Raw genomic sequence first — 15,459 nt, forward strand, 5'->3', positions numbered from 1 at the left:
GTCAAATAAAAACTGCGTGTGACGCAACGTGGGCGGAGTCAAATGAAAACTGCGTGTGACGCATCATGGGTGGAGTCAAATGAAAACTGCGTGTGACGCATCATGGGCGGAGTCAAATGAAAACTGCGTGTGACGCAACATGGGCGGAGTCAAATGAAAACGTAACCTGACGCATAATGGGCGGAGTCAACTGAAAACGTTACGTGACGCGTCGTGGGCGGAGTCAACTGAAAACGTAACCTGACGCATCGTGGGCGGAGTCAAATGAAAACGTAACGTGACGCATCGTGGGCGGAGTCGAATGAAAACATCATCATGTGATGCGTCGCAGCATTAGTGGAATCAAATAAAAACGTGATGCGTCGTGGGCGGAGTCAATTGAAAAATGTTTTCCCATGATATGTTGAGTGTTAGCAATTTAGTTTTGATTGTCTAGGATTCTGGAAGATGCATGGCCAAACAGAGAGTATGAAATGTTGAGAACAATTCAAAGAAAGAAACCTGGAAATTTGAGCTCATTTGGATTTTTTTTTTTTTTAGATTTTCTTTTAAAGTTTGGAGGCCAGGTGAAACATTTTTCACATTTTTGTAAATAAAGCCCCCACACTTCAACCAACCATGACCGTATCAGATACCATATGAGGTAGGATGTATGTGGTGTTAGTATGTGCAAAGTTTGGCAAAAATCCAAGCTGCGATTTTTGTGTAACAAATTTCGCCATTTTACAGCTCCACCTAAAGCTGGACAAAATACTAGCTAGATATTGTCAATATTGTGTTTCTAATTGGCAGTTTGAAGGAAATTGTGGATTTTTTTTTAACAGTTTTAAAATTATGATTTAAAATGTAGCTACGTTTGTGGTAATATTTTATTAAGTTGTAATTGGGCAAAAAAGAAAATCCACCGCCATAACTTTTTTGTTTCTTCCTTAGTGCATATGGTGCCAGGTTTTATTTTTGATTCTAGGGGTGGAGTTGGTTTTGGTTAATCCAGATTTCATGGCTCTGGTGGGAAATATTCCAGACCAATAACTTTGGCACAGATCTGTTGGAGAATCTATCTAAGAAACGTATCAGTTTTGTTAATGTGATTAATAAGTTTGGAGTTATAAGCTGAAGTTATAGCGCCACCTACAGATGGAAGTGGCTGAATATGTGCATCTGAGTTGTGAATGCTGAACCTGGAGTTGCATTGGTCGTTCGCTCGCTCGCGTGGGCTCAGAACCCTGAATATAAAGGTCATCAGGTCAAGCTCTCTTCTGACAGATAAGTGTTTTTTCCTAAACTTCCTGCAGATTAAGACAACAACCTGTTCTCAGCTCTTTAGATTTTTTTTTATCAAGTAACGTTGACATTTACAAACATGTCTTGCAGTCAAGTGTGAGAGACACCAAGAAGTAAAAATGACATTTTAAAGTTGTAATTTTATGCTAAACTGCTTTTTTGCAAGAACAGATTTGCGTTTTTTTTTCTTTTCTTACCTGATCATTTATCGTTTGAACGCCTCCCATCTGCCAAAGTTCATTTTAAAGCATTGGCCATCTACCGAAAAGCAGCTAAATTTGAGCAAAATCCTGAACAATTTGAGGACGCTGCCAAAGTAGCTTTCACTTCCTTTCACTTCTTGTGGTTGTTTCTGGATGCCTGAAATATCTCTTTAGTAATTTGTCAATATGAATATTTGTCATTACACCATCGTTCGTTATCAGGGTTAGCATCTGGTTTCTGTTTACGGTTTTATCTGTTCAGCCAGGAAAGTTTGGCTTTGTGTACTTTCTCCAGATAGCCAACATGCACAGGTGCAGAAGAGCATGACAGAATGGGCTTTTTGTCTTTTGCATTTTGAATTGACCAGCTGACCAATCAGAGCAGGCCAGGTTTTTAGGACGGAGCTCTTAAAGTGACAGGAGCAGAAATGTGGTACTGCTTTAGGAAATCTAAACAACAATAAAATAAATAAACTTCTGCTTCTGCACAAGACAAAACAGATTTTGTTTTGTGTCAGACTTTCATTTTGGGCCGTATCGGTTGTATCAGATTGTACAGATGGGACACATTAACAATTGGTTGTTGTTTTTCTGATATTTTGCAGTTAAAATCAGAAAATTTAAAAACATTTGAAAGAAGTTTTGCGCCATATTGTGTCAGATGATAACTGACATTTTACTTACCATATGGATCGCAGGCTAAAGTTGAGATTAAATAAGGAAGCGGTGGAGTAGAAGTAAAAACTACTACCATGTTAGTTTTTGAACATTTTACAGAAAATTTGCAATGAATTCATAATTATACATTACCGCAAAAAAAAAAAAAAAAAATGACAATCTGGTTATTTTCCAAGAATTTCAGCAATTGTGGAATCATGAAAAACCAAAGACACTGGTTGTTGTAATTTGGGGTGTAGACGTTTCTATAGGGCCACATAAAAAGCTACGGTGGGCTGGATTTGGCCCCCGGACCTTGCGTTTGACACCTGTGCTCTAAATGAAGCCCATTTATCAGTTGTATTTTGATCATTAGATGACTATTTTTCCATTTCCTTGTTGCAAATCATTTTGCATGTTTCCATTCTTTCACTGCATAGAAACCAGCCACAATACACACCTTCATCTCCCCCCTGACGTTTATCAAGGCGACTCCCTTCTTTTGTAACCTGCTAACGTTTTTGGTTTCAGTCCAGTTTGTCGACACTGTAAAAAAACAGAGTCAGCGTTGTTTCATGTGAGCAGACGGGGAATCCTTCACCCCCAGGGCTTCCTACTCTTCTTCACTCACCCGGGTGCATTCTTGTGTTAACTGCACTAACTGGCTGAGCCACTGACAACCTGATATTTGCAGCGGTGGAGGCGGGAAAAAGAGAACAGGAAGTGCTGTTATCTGTGGACAAACATGGGGAAAGGCTAAAATGTGACGCCATTCCTGGCTTCTTTCTGCGTAGCTTCAAAGCCAAAGAGTCATGGAGTCGGAGCGGATCCCGCCGGGATCGGCATGCGGTCCCGGGGCTGAAGAGTCGACAGGTAGATCACCGGGAAGCCACAGCTACAGCTCCGCCTTGCAGGACAGTTTATCAGCGATTCAGGCGTCGCTGGAGCAAAGTAACATTTTACAGGTGAGTTTTAACTGGTTTTAATGCAAAACCTGAACACAGCTTCTGTCCTAAACTGAGTCACAAATATTATCTCTTATATTTGTGCACATATAATGCATCACTTTTTGAAACAAGTTCAAGTCTCTGTTTCCAAATGAAGGGTTAAATCATTTCTGAATGCATGTCAGAGTGAGAAGAAGAGAGTTGACTGATGTTTGTGTTTTCCCATGATGCTGCCTAACAGGAAGGATTTATGAGAGAGTCGTTTCCCGTGGAGTCTTTAGTCTAATTACACTTCACACAGATCAAGATAAAACAGCAGTTATGTTAGAATAATTACATTTTATGTGATTTTTCGAGAACGTTGATATTTGATATCAATATTCATAATGATTCTTGACTTATTTATGTCTAAAAGTGAACAATTTAAACTGCTTCTTTTGCAAAAAAGTTCATAACTGAAGTGGAAAACATTTTATGAATAAAAATCTCAAAAGTGTGGTGTGATTTTTTTACTCATCTGCACTTACACTGCAAAAACACAAAATCCTACCAAGTATTTCTGGTTAAACATAACTAAATATTTTTGTACACTTGAAATGAGACAGACTAACATAAAAGTAACGTTTCAACAGTGTTTTAAGTAAATAATTCCTTAATATTTATGAAAAAGTTCTAGTTCTATTGGCAGATAAATTAACTTATAACATGTGAAAGTTTATTTTTATAAGTTAAATAATCTGCCAATGAAACCATGATAAGGAATTATTTACTTAAAACAAGCTCTTATATTGGCTAAACAGTTACTTGTAAGTTAGTTTTGTCTCATTTCAAGTTTATTTTAAGATTTTTGCACTAGAAACTAGACCAAATATACTTGGTAAGATTTTGTATTTTTGCAGTGTACAGCTGCAGGTTTTGGGTTTAGTCAGATTAGATGGAGAGCGTTTGTAAAAGTCACATTTTAAAGCTTTATAACAGATTTTTAAGTGATTTATGGTGTAAATTGTGACTCTGCCATGCCTTAGGCTTTCAGTTGTTCCTTGCAGTTTTTTCAGATGGTTTATTAAACTTTATTCCATGAGATGTTCAGGAATTGCTTCATAAGCTTTGCCATAATTTTATATTCGACCTGTCTGCTGTTTTTTGGTCTTCATTTATCACTGCTGCTGTCTGACAAACCTCAGGCATTCACATGACAAGTGGGAATAAATTACACACAGTATTACAACATGCACTCTGTAATTATGTGGCTTCCAAAGGCAAATTGCTTCTCTGAGTTTTCCTATAGGAGGGTCAGAGAGCTGCAGGTTGACTCCAAATGCAGGATTAATTTGTAAAAAATGTGAAAACTAGGCACATTTTTTCCAGTTTTTATGCTACTTTGTTAGGGATTTTAACATAAAATCCAAATATAACACTTTAAAATTTATAGCTGGAATATGGAAAATTACCATCATCTGCTGTTTCTTTGTCATGAGATCATATTAATATCACTTTACTTCCTCTGTTGACTTTGTTGCTCTAAGGTTATCAGAAGAAATAGATTTTATGTGCACCTTAAGGTTCATTTTTTCTTTTTTTCTTAGAAAATGCCTCATATGGACCTGAGTTGGTACCTGACATCCTCACCTGGTGATGCAGACGTCCGATTAGCACGGACGGTTCAGCGTGTTCTTGCTTGCCGATATCAGCCTGCACGCCTCAGTGCTGCAGCTATGGACAAACAGCTGCAGGAAGCGCAGGTATGTGAATTATTCCATCACATTTTACTTTACTCTCCTTTGTCAAAACTTTTTTTTCCTGTAAAAAAAAAAACGTTTAAGAACTGATTTTTCTCAAAATTGATCAAAAACATTGGGTTTAAGTGACTGCCTCCTCAGCCTTACTTGATGTCAAGTGATTAACAAAAAGTCACATAAGTGCAAATATTATGAAAAATTCCCTACAAATCTCTCTACATTAGAGCCACAAAATCTGTGATTTTGATTGCAAAAAAAAACACAAAAACAATCACAAAGTTCTGGATGGACTGACCAGCGTGAAAAGATGTTTAATATTATTTAATTTTAAGAAACACTTACTGAATGCTGAAACAAACAGCTGTTAACAGTTTAATGAGTTTTATCAGTACATTCTGGCACAGCCGGCCCTTTAATTTTTATGACTGCAACATCTAATGTTGAAAACCTGGAGTTTTTGCTTTTGATTTAGCTTTTGCCAAACTAATCTTGAGCTTTTCTTTCCCTGGCATTGTGCTTCCTTTAGGAGTACAGGCGGTCCGTGCAGGAGCAAGTGGCTTCCATTAAAAGCAACGTGACAACGGTTTCAGACCCGAAGGCTTCAGAAAGAGCGGAGGCAGAGTGGAGCTCAGCCCTGCTGGATGCCTCTGCCACAGTTCAGGTCAAAGCAGCTCAGCTGGATCTGGTCAAGCAGTATCACCTGCAGAAGAAGAACGCCAGAGCCTTCCTTGAGGTCGTAGCGGCGGAAAAGGAAAAGATGAGCTTGTAAGCGACCAATTATGCAAAATTCACTTTTGCATGTTTTTTTGTTTTTTTTTACATTTTAATTTGCATTTCTGCTGCTTCTAAAACCAGAAAAAGCACTTAAACACAGGTAGTTTTTGGCATTAAGTTGATGTTTTTATTGTCTGGAAAATGAACCATTTCAAAATTTTAAGTCACACTGCGACATTACCTAGCAACCCAAGCGGAGTTCCAGTACATTTGTTCAGCTGGTTTTAATGCTGTATGGGCTGTACAATGGCTGCTGGAAAAGACAAGTCTTTTGTTGTTGACTTACCACTTGCTGCATTTTTGTTGGTTGTGCAGGAGGCTCCACTTCTGCTTTTCAAAGATGTATGGTTATATAATTGCACATATGTTTGCAGCCATTTTCACTGTGAGTGTAAACGTTGATTGGGGGGCGTGGCCAGCAGCAGCTTATTTGGATTTAAAGGGACAGTTCCCTAAAACAGCTCATTCTGAAAATAATTCAAATTGGCAGAATCTGAGCAGAATAAAATCTCAATTTGTATAAAAAAAAGTAATGTTTTTTATAAATCTGTTCAAGGAAGCATAATAGGTCATGTTTAAATTATTTTATCGTGTCTTTTATAATTGATGTGTTAATCTAATATCATTTTGTGTTGGTTTTACTTTTTTAGGAGTGTTTTGGGAAGCAGTTCCTTTCAAGAGGAAAAACTGAATGCGTTGCTGCTAACCATGGAGCAGAAGAAGTCAACGCTGGAAGGTTTGCTCTGCCTAAGCAGCCAGTTGTCGGTCCACCTGAGTGATGCGGAGAGTTCAGGTGTTCTCGTTGCTCAGCTTGGTGACATCCAGGAGGAATGGAGGCTCCTTAAAGGAAGCATCAGAAGAGCTCATCAACAGGCGTCAAATTCTGCATCTCAGTCAAAACTCGTTTTAAAAGAGGCTGCTGAGCTTAAAGCCAAACTTGAAGCTCTTTTAAAATCTGAAACTGACAATATAAGTTGTTTAGACTTAGCTTGTCTGACCACAGAGCTGAAAGTTTGCAACCAGCTTCTCCTGCATTTAGAGTCCCAGGCTGGTTCCCTCACCTGCTTTTCGCTGGGTCAGAAAGAAAAGGCTGCGATTGAAGAAAAGATTCAGGACCTGAAGACTTTGCTCCGTGTCACTAAAGAGAAGCTCAACTCTTTGCCAGAAATCTGTGGAAGCGGATCTACTAGTAAAATCAACAAGCAACTACAGGACTTGATCAATTTGACAAAACAAGCAGAAAACCGAGTCTTTTCTGGGAAAAAGTTGTCTGTTTTTCCTGAGCAGGCTCGTCTTCAGTTTGAAGAAATGAGGGAATTTCACATGGAAACTTTATCTAGACGAAGCAAGATGCAAATGCAGGTTGGAGAGCTAAAGAGTAAAGCTACCGAAACGGAAAATCAGGAGTTAATAAAGACCGTAGAGCTGTATGAAACAGTTGCTGACAGGTTGGGTCGTGTTCTTGAAGCCATGAAAAAGGGTCTTGATGAAAGAGGGAAGGTTATGTGTGAGTTTGGTAGGTTGGATGTCTGGGTAGCAGAAACGTATATGAAAAGAGAGACCTGCACCAACGTCGAGAACGTTTCAAAAGCTGACCTCAGTGAATTGGAAATGGAGCTAAAAAGTCATCGATCAGCAGCAGTAGAGCTGGAGACCCAACTCAAATTAGTGGACGCACTTTCAGAGAGTTGCACAAAATTAGCCGTTGAGCTGAGTCCGGCTGAGAGCCGCTACCTCGGCAACAGGCTTTTAGGCCTTTGGGCAGAATTAGACAGACTGCTAGCTCATGAGAAAGCCACCTGCTGGGAATTAGAGGAGCTAATTCATGAGAGAATGTCCTCCAAAGAGGGGTTAGCTGCCATTCAGGCTAACTTGGAGCAAACATTTGCTGATCTGGAGAAGCAGAAGTTCCCTTTGACCAAAGAGACGCTGTTAGTTATCACCCAGTTGGAGCACAAGCTAATGGAGCATCAGTGGGAAGTTCAAGAGCTGCAGCATTGCCAGGAGGACCAGAGAAACTCTGTGCTCTGCGCTATTAGTGAACTGCAAGACCAGTGCAAAGCTCTCAGAATAAACGCCATGGAGCAACAGAGATATGTTTACCACAGAGGACAAATGGAGGAATTCATGAAAATCGCCCAAACTCAACTCCAGGAGGCTAAAAACCAATCGGTGAGCGCGGCGGAGAGGTTCAGATTGAGCCAAACACTGCTGGTCGAACTCGCGATGGTCAACACCCAATGCCAAGAGACGGCGGATCATCTGGAGGCGATCGCCCGTGAGTTAGAGCCGTCCGAGCTTAATGCAGAGAAGAAGAAGCTCCATGACATGGTGGAAACGCTGATCTGCTGGGAGCAATCTGCCACAGATCAAATCAAAAATCTGGAGGCCGAGCTTTTACCGGGTCTCCAGTTTGAATTTGAGCTTCCGCTGCTGATGGATCTGTTGCAGAGAGCCAACAGGCAGCTGGAGGAAAACAAACAAGTCAAACCCGATGAGAAAGCAATAGATGATGCAGTGATTCAGTGTTGGGTCATCAGGAGAAACGTAGAGTCTGGGATGAGAGTGTTGGCAGGTCTGGCGCAGAGAGACAACGTTAACCTGGAAGACTGCAATGAGCTGAATTCCCTCAGAGACGCAGTAATGCAACAGTCCGACTCATGGATGGTAAGGCGGCCAATACCGTAAAGCTGCAGACAAAACAAATATGCTTTTTACTTATAAACCTGTCACCATGTGATGACAATCTGTGAAAAGATCAATCTTTCCTGAGCTACTATTGCCATCTGACAGAATACACCAAAAACAACCAATCAGAGCCAGGAGGCGGGTCTTAGCGCTGTCAATCAACATCCTGTACTGTGGAAAATATCTGTTCTCCATGCTAAGTTCTTGATGTGTGAGGTTGAAGAAGAGTCAATGAGTTGAATTCATGAATTACATTTATTAACACCAAAATACAGCTGGTCCATTTCTCATGCTACCTTTAGGAGCTAGCAGGACAAAATGGCATCAAACAAAAGTTCTCCATTCTCTTTGTTAGCCTCTATGTAAGCTGTAAGTAGTGTGTCATATCCTCTAACTTTAGCTTTGATGGAGTTCCTAATATGCCATTTCCTTTAGCTTTAGCTTTGCAGCTAGCTAAAAGAGATAGAAGGAAAACACAGAATTATTATTCTCAACAGTACTCACTGTTAAAGGTGCTAATGAAGGCAAAACAACTTACTGTTAATGGAAAACATTAACTACAGAAGCTATGTTAGTTACCAAAGTGATTGACAGCATTAAGCCCCGCCTCCTGGAGCTGATTGGGTGTTTCCAGCTAGCACCAGGAAAAGACAGAGGAACTCAATCTTTTCACAGAAACTGTCACAACTTAGTGATATATAGTAAGTTACACACTGCAGCTTTAAATGGTTTTTATTCACCCATTTGGAAGATTTCTTTAACATTTTGAACGTGTCCAACAGGTCGGTCTGTCTCAGGCCAGGGAATCCCTTAAAGATTACCAGTGGGCTGCTCAGGGAGCCATGAACTTCCTCCATAATGCCGAGGCGACCTTCCTGTCAGCTCCCGGAGGCTTTTTGGATTGCACCCAGGAGCAAAGACAAACCCAACAGGCTTTGGAAACTCTTGAAGTTGGCTTTCAAGCTCACATAAACCACCTGATGGAGCGAGTGCCGCAGGAACGCTGCCTCTCACGACCGGAGACCGAGCTCCTTCACATCAACGTCCTCAGCCAGTTGTTGGTTGGAAGAGCTGTACTGGAGGCTCAGGCAAAACTCAGAGTGGAGCGTCTGCAGAGGTACCACGCCTCACTATGTGTCTGAGATGTATTTATATGCTTGTTTTGTTTACACTTCCTGTTCTTACAGGTGTGAAGTCAGACAGAGAACCCATAGAAAGTGGCATGAAGACGTTAAACAGGAAGTGTTGCAGTTTGAAGCCAAACTTTCAGGATATGCATCAGAGAAAGTCACATCGTATGATGAGTGTATCGATCAGAAGAAGAGAGTGAAGGTGGGTCAGATGTGGAAAATCTGCTAGAGCCTTGAAATAGAGATTTAGGGAGTTTTCACACCTGATACTCCGGTAGACTCGGTTCAACTGGGAACCAAAATGGAAACATTTGCTACATTTTCAGTTAGTGTGGTCAAACCAACCAAAGCTTTCGAAAAAACCTGTTCCCCTCCTCACCTGCGGGGGCGCTGCACCAAGAACAACTGAAGGAAAATGTGAACAAAAATGGAGAAGTTAAATTAAAGCGAACTAAGCAGGGCTGGTGTGAATGCTTAAATAGTTACCGCTCTGTTTCAAGTTGCCTACGTCCTGTGATTACAATTTTTAATTCTTATTATGTACTTAATTTTACTATGCATTTAAATTTTGTCTCTGTTTTTGCATTAAATTATGTAAGGTGACCTTGAGTGTCGAAAGACGCCTAAAAATAAAATGTATTATTCTTCTTCCTCTTAAGAGATATTATTGTTTGATGAGAGTTTAATTCAGGCTGGTGTCTTTGTGAAGGTTTTAAAGGAAGACCTTCGTGACCTCGCTGGGAAGATGGTTGACCTGAGAGCTGGATGTCCAACGCAGGGTTGTGGCGTGGGGAAGGACGGCGAGCATGGCGCCCTCTGGAGGCGCTGGACGTCATTACGGCGGCGTTTGGGCCTCCTGTTGGTGCAGACACAACAGAAGGAAGAGGAATGGAAGGACATCACGACAAGTGTGGGTGTCATCATCAGCAAATCACCTTCATGCAGAAAGTAATCGTCATTTAGGCTTTGATGGTAATTACTGACGGTTTAATTCTGCTTTCCTTAGATGGAGGAGAGTTGCAGCTGCTTGTCCGGTCTTCAGGCTGAACTTCCAGACTCTTCCACTGTGAGTTTCTCTCAGGAGGAACCTCAGGAGCTTCTGGCCCAAATGGAGCAGCAGCAGCTGGCCTTATCGTCCCTGAAGCGCCGACTGGAGCAGGCGTTGGGCTCATCATCTTCCCAAGATGGCATCCTGCCTGGGTCCGCCTGGAAATCCCTGGAGAAAATCCAAGAGAGCATCTGGAGGTGGGATTTCTTAAATCTGACTTTGTAGAATGATGGATCCAGCTGAAAGGTAAATGTTTTTACAACATCATTGATCCCCACAGCTTGAAAGAGAGATACCTGCTTCTGATGGCTGCAGCGGAGGAAGAGGAGGAAGAGAGACGGCGAGCTGAAGAGGAAATACGAGACGTTGAGAAAAAAGTGTTTGAGATTTTACCAGAACTGGAAACGAGTTCAGATCCAAGCAAAACGCAGGTCGGCTCATTTCTTATGCTTCATTAATGCATATAAACAGAAATACTAAAACAGAGCTTATAACAGATTGAGAGTTCGTGTTTTTCTGGAACTCAAGTGGAAATTTTAAACAATTCAATGCATTTTCTGAAAGCATCTAGAAACCAGAACAGTTATTTAGTTGAGTAACTTTATTTTGAAATGTTAAAGATTCATAGGTTTTTTATTGAAACAATTTGATTTGTAAAAGCATTTATTTTGCATAATTTTGTTATTTTGTGTTTATGTTATTTATATATTTTGGTCTATAAAATACCATAATTTACACACATTTTTCTATTTTGTCCGTCCGATTACATAATTTTTAAATATTAAAATATTATTATTTAAATATAATTGTTAATTTTTGTATATGTTTTTTTTACTTTTCCTTGATTCCAGTTTTTGCCTTTGTTTGTGACACATTGTGTCTCATCTTGTTTCCATGTTGTTCTGCCCTTAAAGGAGCTCCAGGAAAACGTTATCTCTCTAAAAACCCAACTTAAACACATCCTGGACGCCTTGGGGAGCCGACATGCAGAAATCCCGCCAGATATCCGAACAAAGATCCAAAATGTGGAACAATCCGTCCAGAAAGCAGAAGAAATGGTGACATTAACTTCCATCTTTCCCGACACATGAATCGTCTTCCACCAAAACCGTTTTTTCCAGACCGTTTGTTTTTTATCCAGCAGCTTTTGGAGACGGACAACCCAATCAGGAAGCTTTCACGCAGAGTCAGGGAGCTGGGTTCTGGTCTGGAGAGAGTGACATCTTTACTGGAGCAGAAAAGCCCAACAATCAGAGAGGCTCAACGTGTCCTGAAGGTCTTTATGTCTCCATTTTGTATTTTTCTCTGTTTGCTTGAACATCTTTTTGATAATTTCATAAAATCTGATTTTTTCCCCACATGTTCAAATTCCATTCCCTGCTTTTAATCAATGGATTTAACCCTTTTGGTGCCTGGAACTATTTTTATTGCTCAAGAAGCAAAGATTTGTGCTTCAGGTTGTTTTGATTGTCCTCCAGTGTGTGTGGGACGAACTGGACGCCTGGCACAGCAGCTTGATGCTCCTGGACAGCGAAGTGCAGGACGTTGCGGAGGACCAGCCGGATGAGGCCCAGCTCCTCATGGACCAGCTCACAGAACCGCTGCAGCTCTATCAGAACGCATCCCGCCTGGCTGAGAACCGAACCGCCTTCCTCAACAAGGTCTCCTCCTCCTCCTCCTCAGATTTCTACACTCAGCTCAGCTAGCACTGAAAAACATCATCAACTACATAAAAACGTTTAATGTTTTTATTTTCCTCTCTGACTTCAGATTCCCGCCTGCCTGCAGGAGTTTGAAGACATTTCTCACCGAGCCTCCTGCTGGTTGGATGAGGCCCAGTTATGGCTTGGCACTCAGTGCAACTTTACAACAGCCAAAAGTCTCAGCAATCATGTCAAGTATTTACAGGTTAGAGATCCACAAAATCTCTCTCTGGTCTTCAAATGTCAGCCTTTTTTCACCCATACAGTGGAAGACAGGGCATCTTTTATACAAAATTCACATTTTCACTGTTTTCATACTTCCATTTGGCTCTCTGCCGCTTCTAAAAACAACCGAAGTGTTTAGAAAAAAGACCAGGATGTTTTTTGTTGTCTTTAAAATGAGCAAAAATTGTTAAGTAACATTCAACAGGCACTGCGTCGTTACCTAGCAACCCCAGACCGAGCCCAGTGCCGTTACCTAGCAACCCCGACCAAGCTCCAGCACGTTTGATCAGTTTGTTTAACCGCTGTACAATGGCTGCTGGAACAGACAAGTGTTTGTTGTTGCCTTACCATTCATAAACCACTTGCTGCATTCTGTTTGGTTGTGCAGGAGGCTCCTCTTTTGCTTTTCATAGATGTACTGTTGCATAATTGCACATCTGTTTGTAGCCATTTTCATGTGCGAGTGTAAACGCTGAGTTGGGGGCGTGGCCTGCAGCAGCTTATTAGGATTTAAAGTGACAGAGACCAAAAACAGCTCAAAATAGGCAGAACTGGGCAGATTAAAATCTCATACTCAAAGAATTTCATTTACAGGCCATAAATCTATCCCAGAGAGACAGAATTACCCATTGATTTATCAGTAAATACGAAGATTTAAATCAGATATTACACTTTGCACATTTTGCCCCAACCGTTTAACTGGCTGTGATATTTTTGCTTTTTTCTTTTTAATTGAAATTTCTGGAATAGTTGATGCTGGAAGACTCTGACAGGATCAGACACACCCTGCAGGTGTTTAAGTCGGGCCTGGTGGAGATCTCTGCTGTGTGTGACGTCAGCGCTCAGGAGGAGAGGCTGGACCAGAGAGACCAACAGGTCCAGGAGATGCAGCAGACCATCGTCGAGCCGCTTGACCAGCTCCAGGAGGCTGCTGCGGTAAAAACCCAGAAATAAAAGCACTTTTTCATGCTAACGCTAGCACTGAAAGCTCCCACCCTACTGACATTCGTCTAAACTGAAGCCAGTTTCTTTTGCAGATAGTGGAAGTGGTTGAAGCTGACATTAAGGCAATGGAGAAAAACGTCTCCAAATTCATAAACGTTTTAAACTGCATGGATGATGCAGACGTAACGCAGGCAGAACGTGAGGTAAAACTCTGCTGACGAAGATTTGATCGTTTGTTTGACAGTTAAATGCTTCAGCTCGGTTAGAACTGATGCATTTTCTGACTAATGTGGACGTTTTAACTCTGGTTTAACTGTGTTTTGCACCTTAAGGAGATCCTGACCCAGATCCAGTTGATGCAGAAGAGTTTGGAAGACATGGAGAGCTGGAAAGAGGAGGTCCATCTCCCCGAAGGAGCAGAAAACCTGGTGATCTTCTCCAAAGCCAGGACGCTGCTGGAACAGCTGGATGGGCTGGAGCAAATCACCAGAGAGAAAAGGCGTTTGCTGGAGGTACGGCACGGTTTAGGACGGGGATTATGTCAAAACGCAGTCAGGAAAACCTTATATAAGCAGTACAAAAGTTAAAACATTCAAAAGTGTGAAGGATTATTAAATAAAATGGCTTTGTGTGTTTTGAGTAACTCCTTGATTGTTCCATGTGTGAAATATTTGAAATATACCTAGTCTTCGATTACAGGTTGGCAGCTTGTTTGGTTTTTTTGATGACAAGAATGAAGTAAAGCAGAAATCTGTGTTTTTATATGTCCATTTTCTTCAAATAACACAACAAATATTGAAACTGGCGTGATCTTTTTTTTTTTTTTTACTATTCTTGACAAACAGAACAAAAAGGAAGAAGAAGAAACGACTGAGAATCTTAATATCATCTCTGATTCATCTGAAGAGATGCCGCTGCTGGAGAACCCTGCACACAGACGCTTTTTCCAGGTAACAATAATGACAATATTAGATAAAGAGAAGCGTCTGACAAGCCGTGATTCATTTAAAACTTTTCATTATCTGAGAATTTTGATTGTCATACACTGAAAAGCTGGCAGGACTTTTAAATTCGATGTTTGAGCTTTTCACGCTTTGTTACGTCTGTTTTCTGGATTTATCTGAATCTGCTTATGAACAGTTTTACTAAAAATATGAAGTTAAAAGGGAAGTTAATCAATTCATTGAATTTTAGTTTTGCAGGTGTGTATTGAATGCTGCGAGTCACATGTGCCAAATTATTTAATACGTTTCATTAAAGAAGCTTTCAGGTCAATAATTATTGAATATTGACTAAAAAAGCAATACTGGCAGATTATTTCACTTATAACATGTGAAAAATGTTTTGTTACAAGTGAAATAATCTGCCAGTGGAACTAGAACTGGGTTGCTAGGTAACGGGCTGGGCATGGCTGGCGTTGCTAGGTAACGGGCTGGGCATGGCTGGCGTTGCTAGGTAACGGCGCCAGTGGAACTGGAACTTTTTATGCAACTTTATATACATATATATATATATATATATATATAAAAAAATATATATAGATAAAAAACAGTTACTACTGTATTTTTTTTATTTTAAGTAGATAAAAAACAGTTACTACTTTATTTTTTTATTTTGACTTAAAAAAAACCTTTAAATTTTCAGACTACCTAAATCTTGCCAACGTTGTTCTTCTCATATTTTTTCTCCTTCTCTAACAGTTTGTTATTAAATGAAAGTTACTTCCTTCATCACTGTATGGAAAATAGAAAATAATATACTGGACAAGCTACTCCATCCAAAATGTTATTAGCAATAGAAATATAACCTTAAGAGATAAAGTTTATAAATATATATATGCCTGAGATTGATGTAAATATGACTGAATATAAATAAATAACTAAATAAATAAGCACATATAAATAGGTTAATCTATAAATGAGTGCAGAGAAAATTAGATTAAATTAGCTTGAAATATTGAAATATTAGATAAAAATATATTTTTATTCATAAATATATACATAAATATATTAATACTTACTAAACTAATGTAATGTTTCATATTATGTTCTAGATTTGAGTGAGATCATTCATTCATCCATGAAAGTAGCACCGATGTTCAGTGACTGAGTGATTA

The 15,459-nt window shown here is 40.1% G+C and overlaps 1 protein-coding gene across 5 annotated transcripts in view; it reads left to right on the forward strand.

The window, feature by feature from the left end:
* Nucleotides 1-15,459, forward strand: part of LOC106963558 (nesprin-2-like) — a 75,643-nt gene that overhangs the window by 9,258 nt on the left and 50,926 nt on the right. For 4 of the 5 annotated variants that reach the window (XM_015058542.1, XM_015058540.1, XM_015058544.1 and 1 more), the window contains exons 2-18: nt 2,939-3,109; nt 4,678-4,833; nt 5,357-5,595; nt 6,255-8,271; nt 9,075-9,409; nt 9,480-9,624; nt 10,132-10,332; nt 10,429-10,667; nt 10,751-10,901; nt 11,385-11,528; nt 11,612-11,746; nt 11,949-12,131; nt 12,241-12,378; nt 13,149-13,334; nt 13,436-13,546; nt 13,676-13,855; nt 14,189-14,293. In XM_015058542.1, coding sequence (XP_014914028.1) covers nt 2,939-3,109; nt 4,678-4,833; nt 5,357-5,595; nt 6,255-8,271; nt 9,075-9,409; nt 9,480-9,624; nt 10,132-10,332; nt 10,429-10,667; nt 10,751-10,901; nt 11,385-11,528; nt 11,612-11,746; nt 11,949-12,131; nt 12,241-12,378; nt 13,149-13,334; nt 13,436-13,546; nt 13,676-13,855; nt 14,189-14,293 — 4,836 coding nt within the window. The remainder of the gene's footprint in view (nt 1-2,938; nt 3,110-4,677; nt 4,834-5,356; nt 5,596-6,254; nt 8,272-9,074; nt 9,410-9,479; nt 9,625-10,131; nt 10,333-10,428; nt 10,668-10,750; nt 10,902-11,384; nt 11,529-11,611; nt 11,747-11,948; nt 12,132-12,240; nt 12,379-13,148; nt 13,335-13,435; nt 13,547-13,675; nt 13,856-14,188; nt 14,294-15,459) is intronic. The other variant, XM_015058541.1, reaches the window with a different exon arrangement.

This window comes from Poecilia latipinna, unplaced genomic scaffold (genome assembly GCF_001443285.1).
Source record: "Poecilia latipinna isolate Pla-1442-1.1 unplaced genomic scaffold, P_latipinna-1.0 Scaffold1549, whole genome shotgun sequence".
NCBI classification, from domain to species: domain Eukaryota; kingdom Metazoa; phylum Chordata; class Actinopteri; order Cyprinodontiformes; family Poeciliidae; genus Poecilia; species Poecilia latipinna.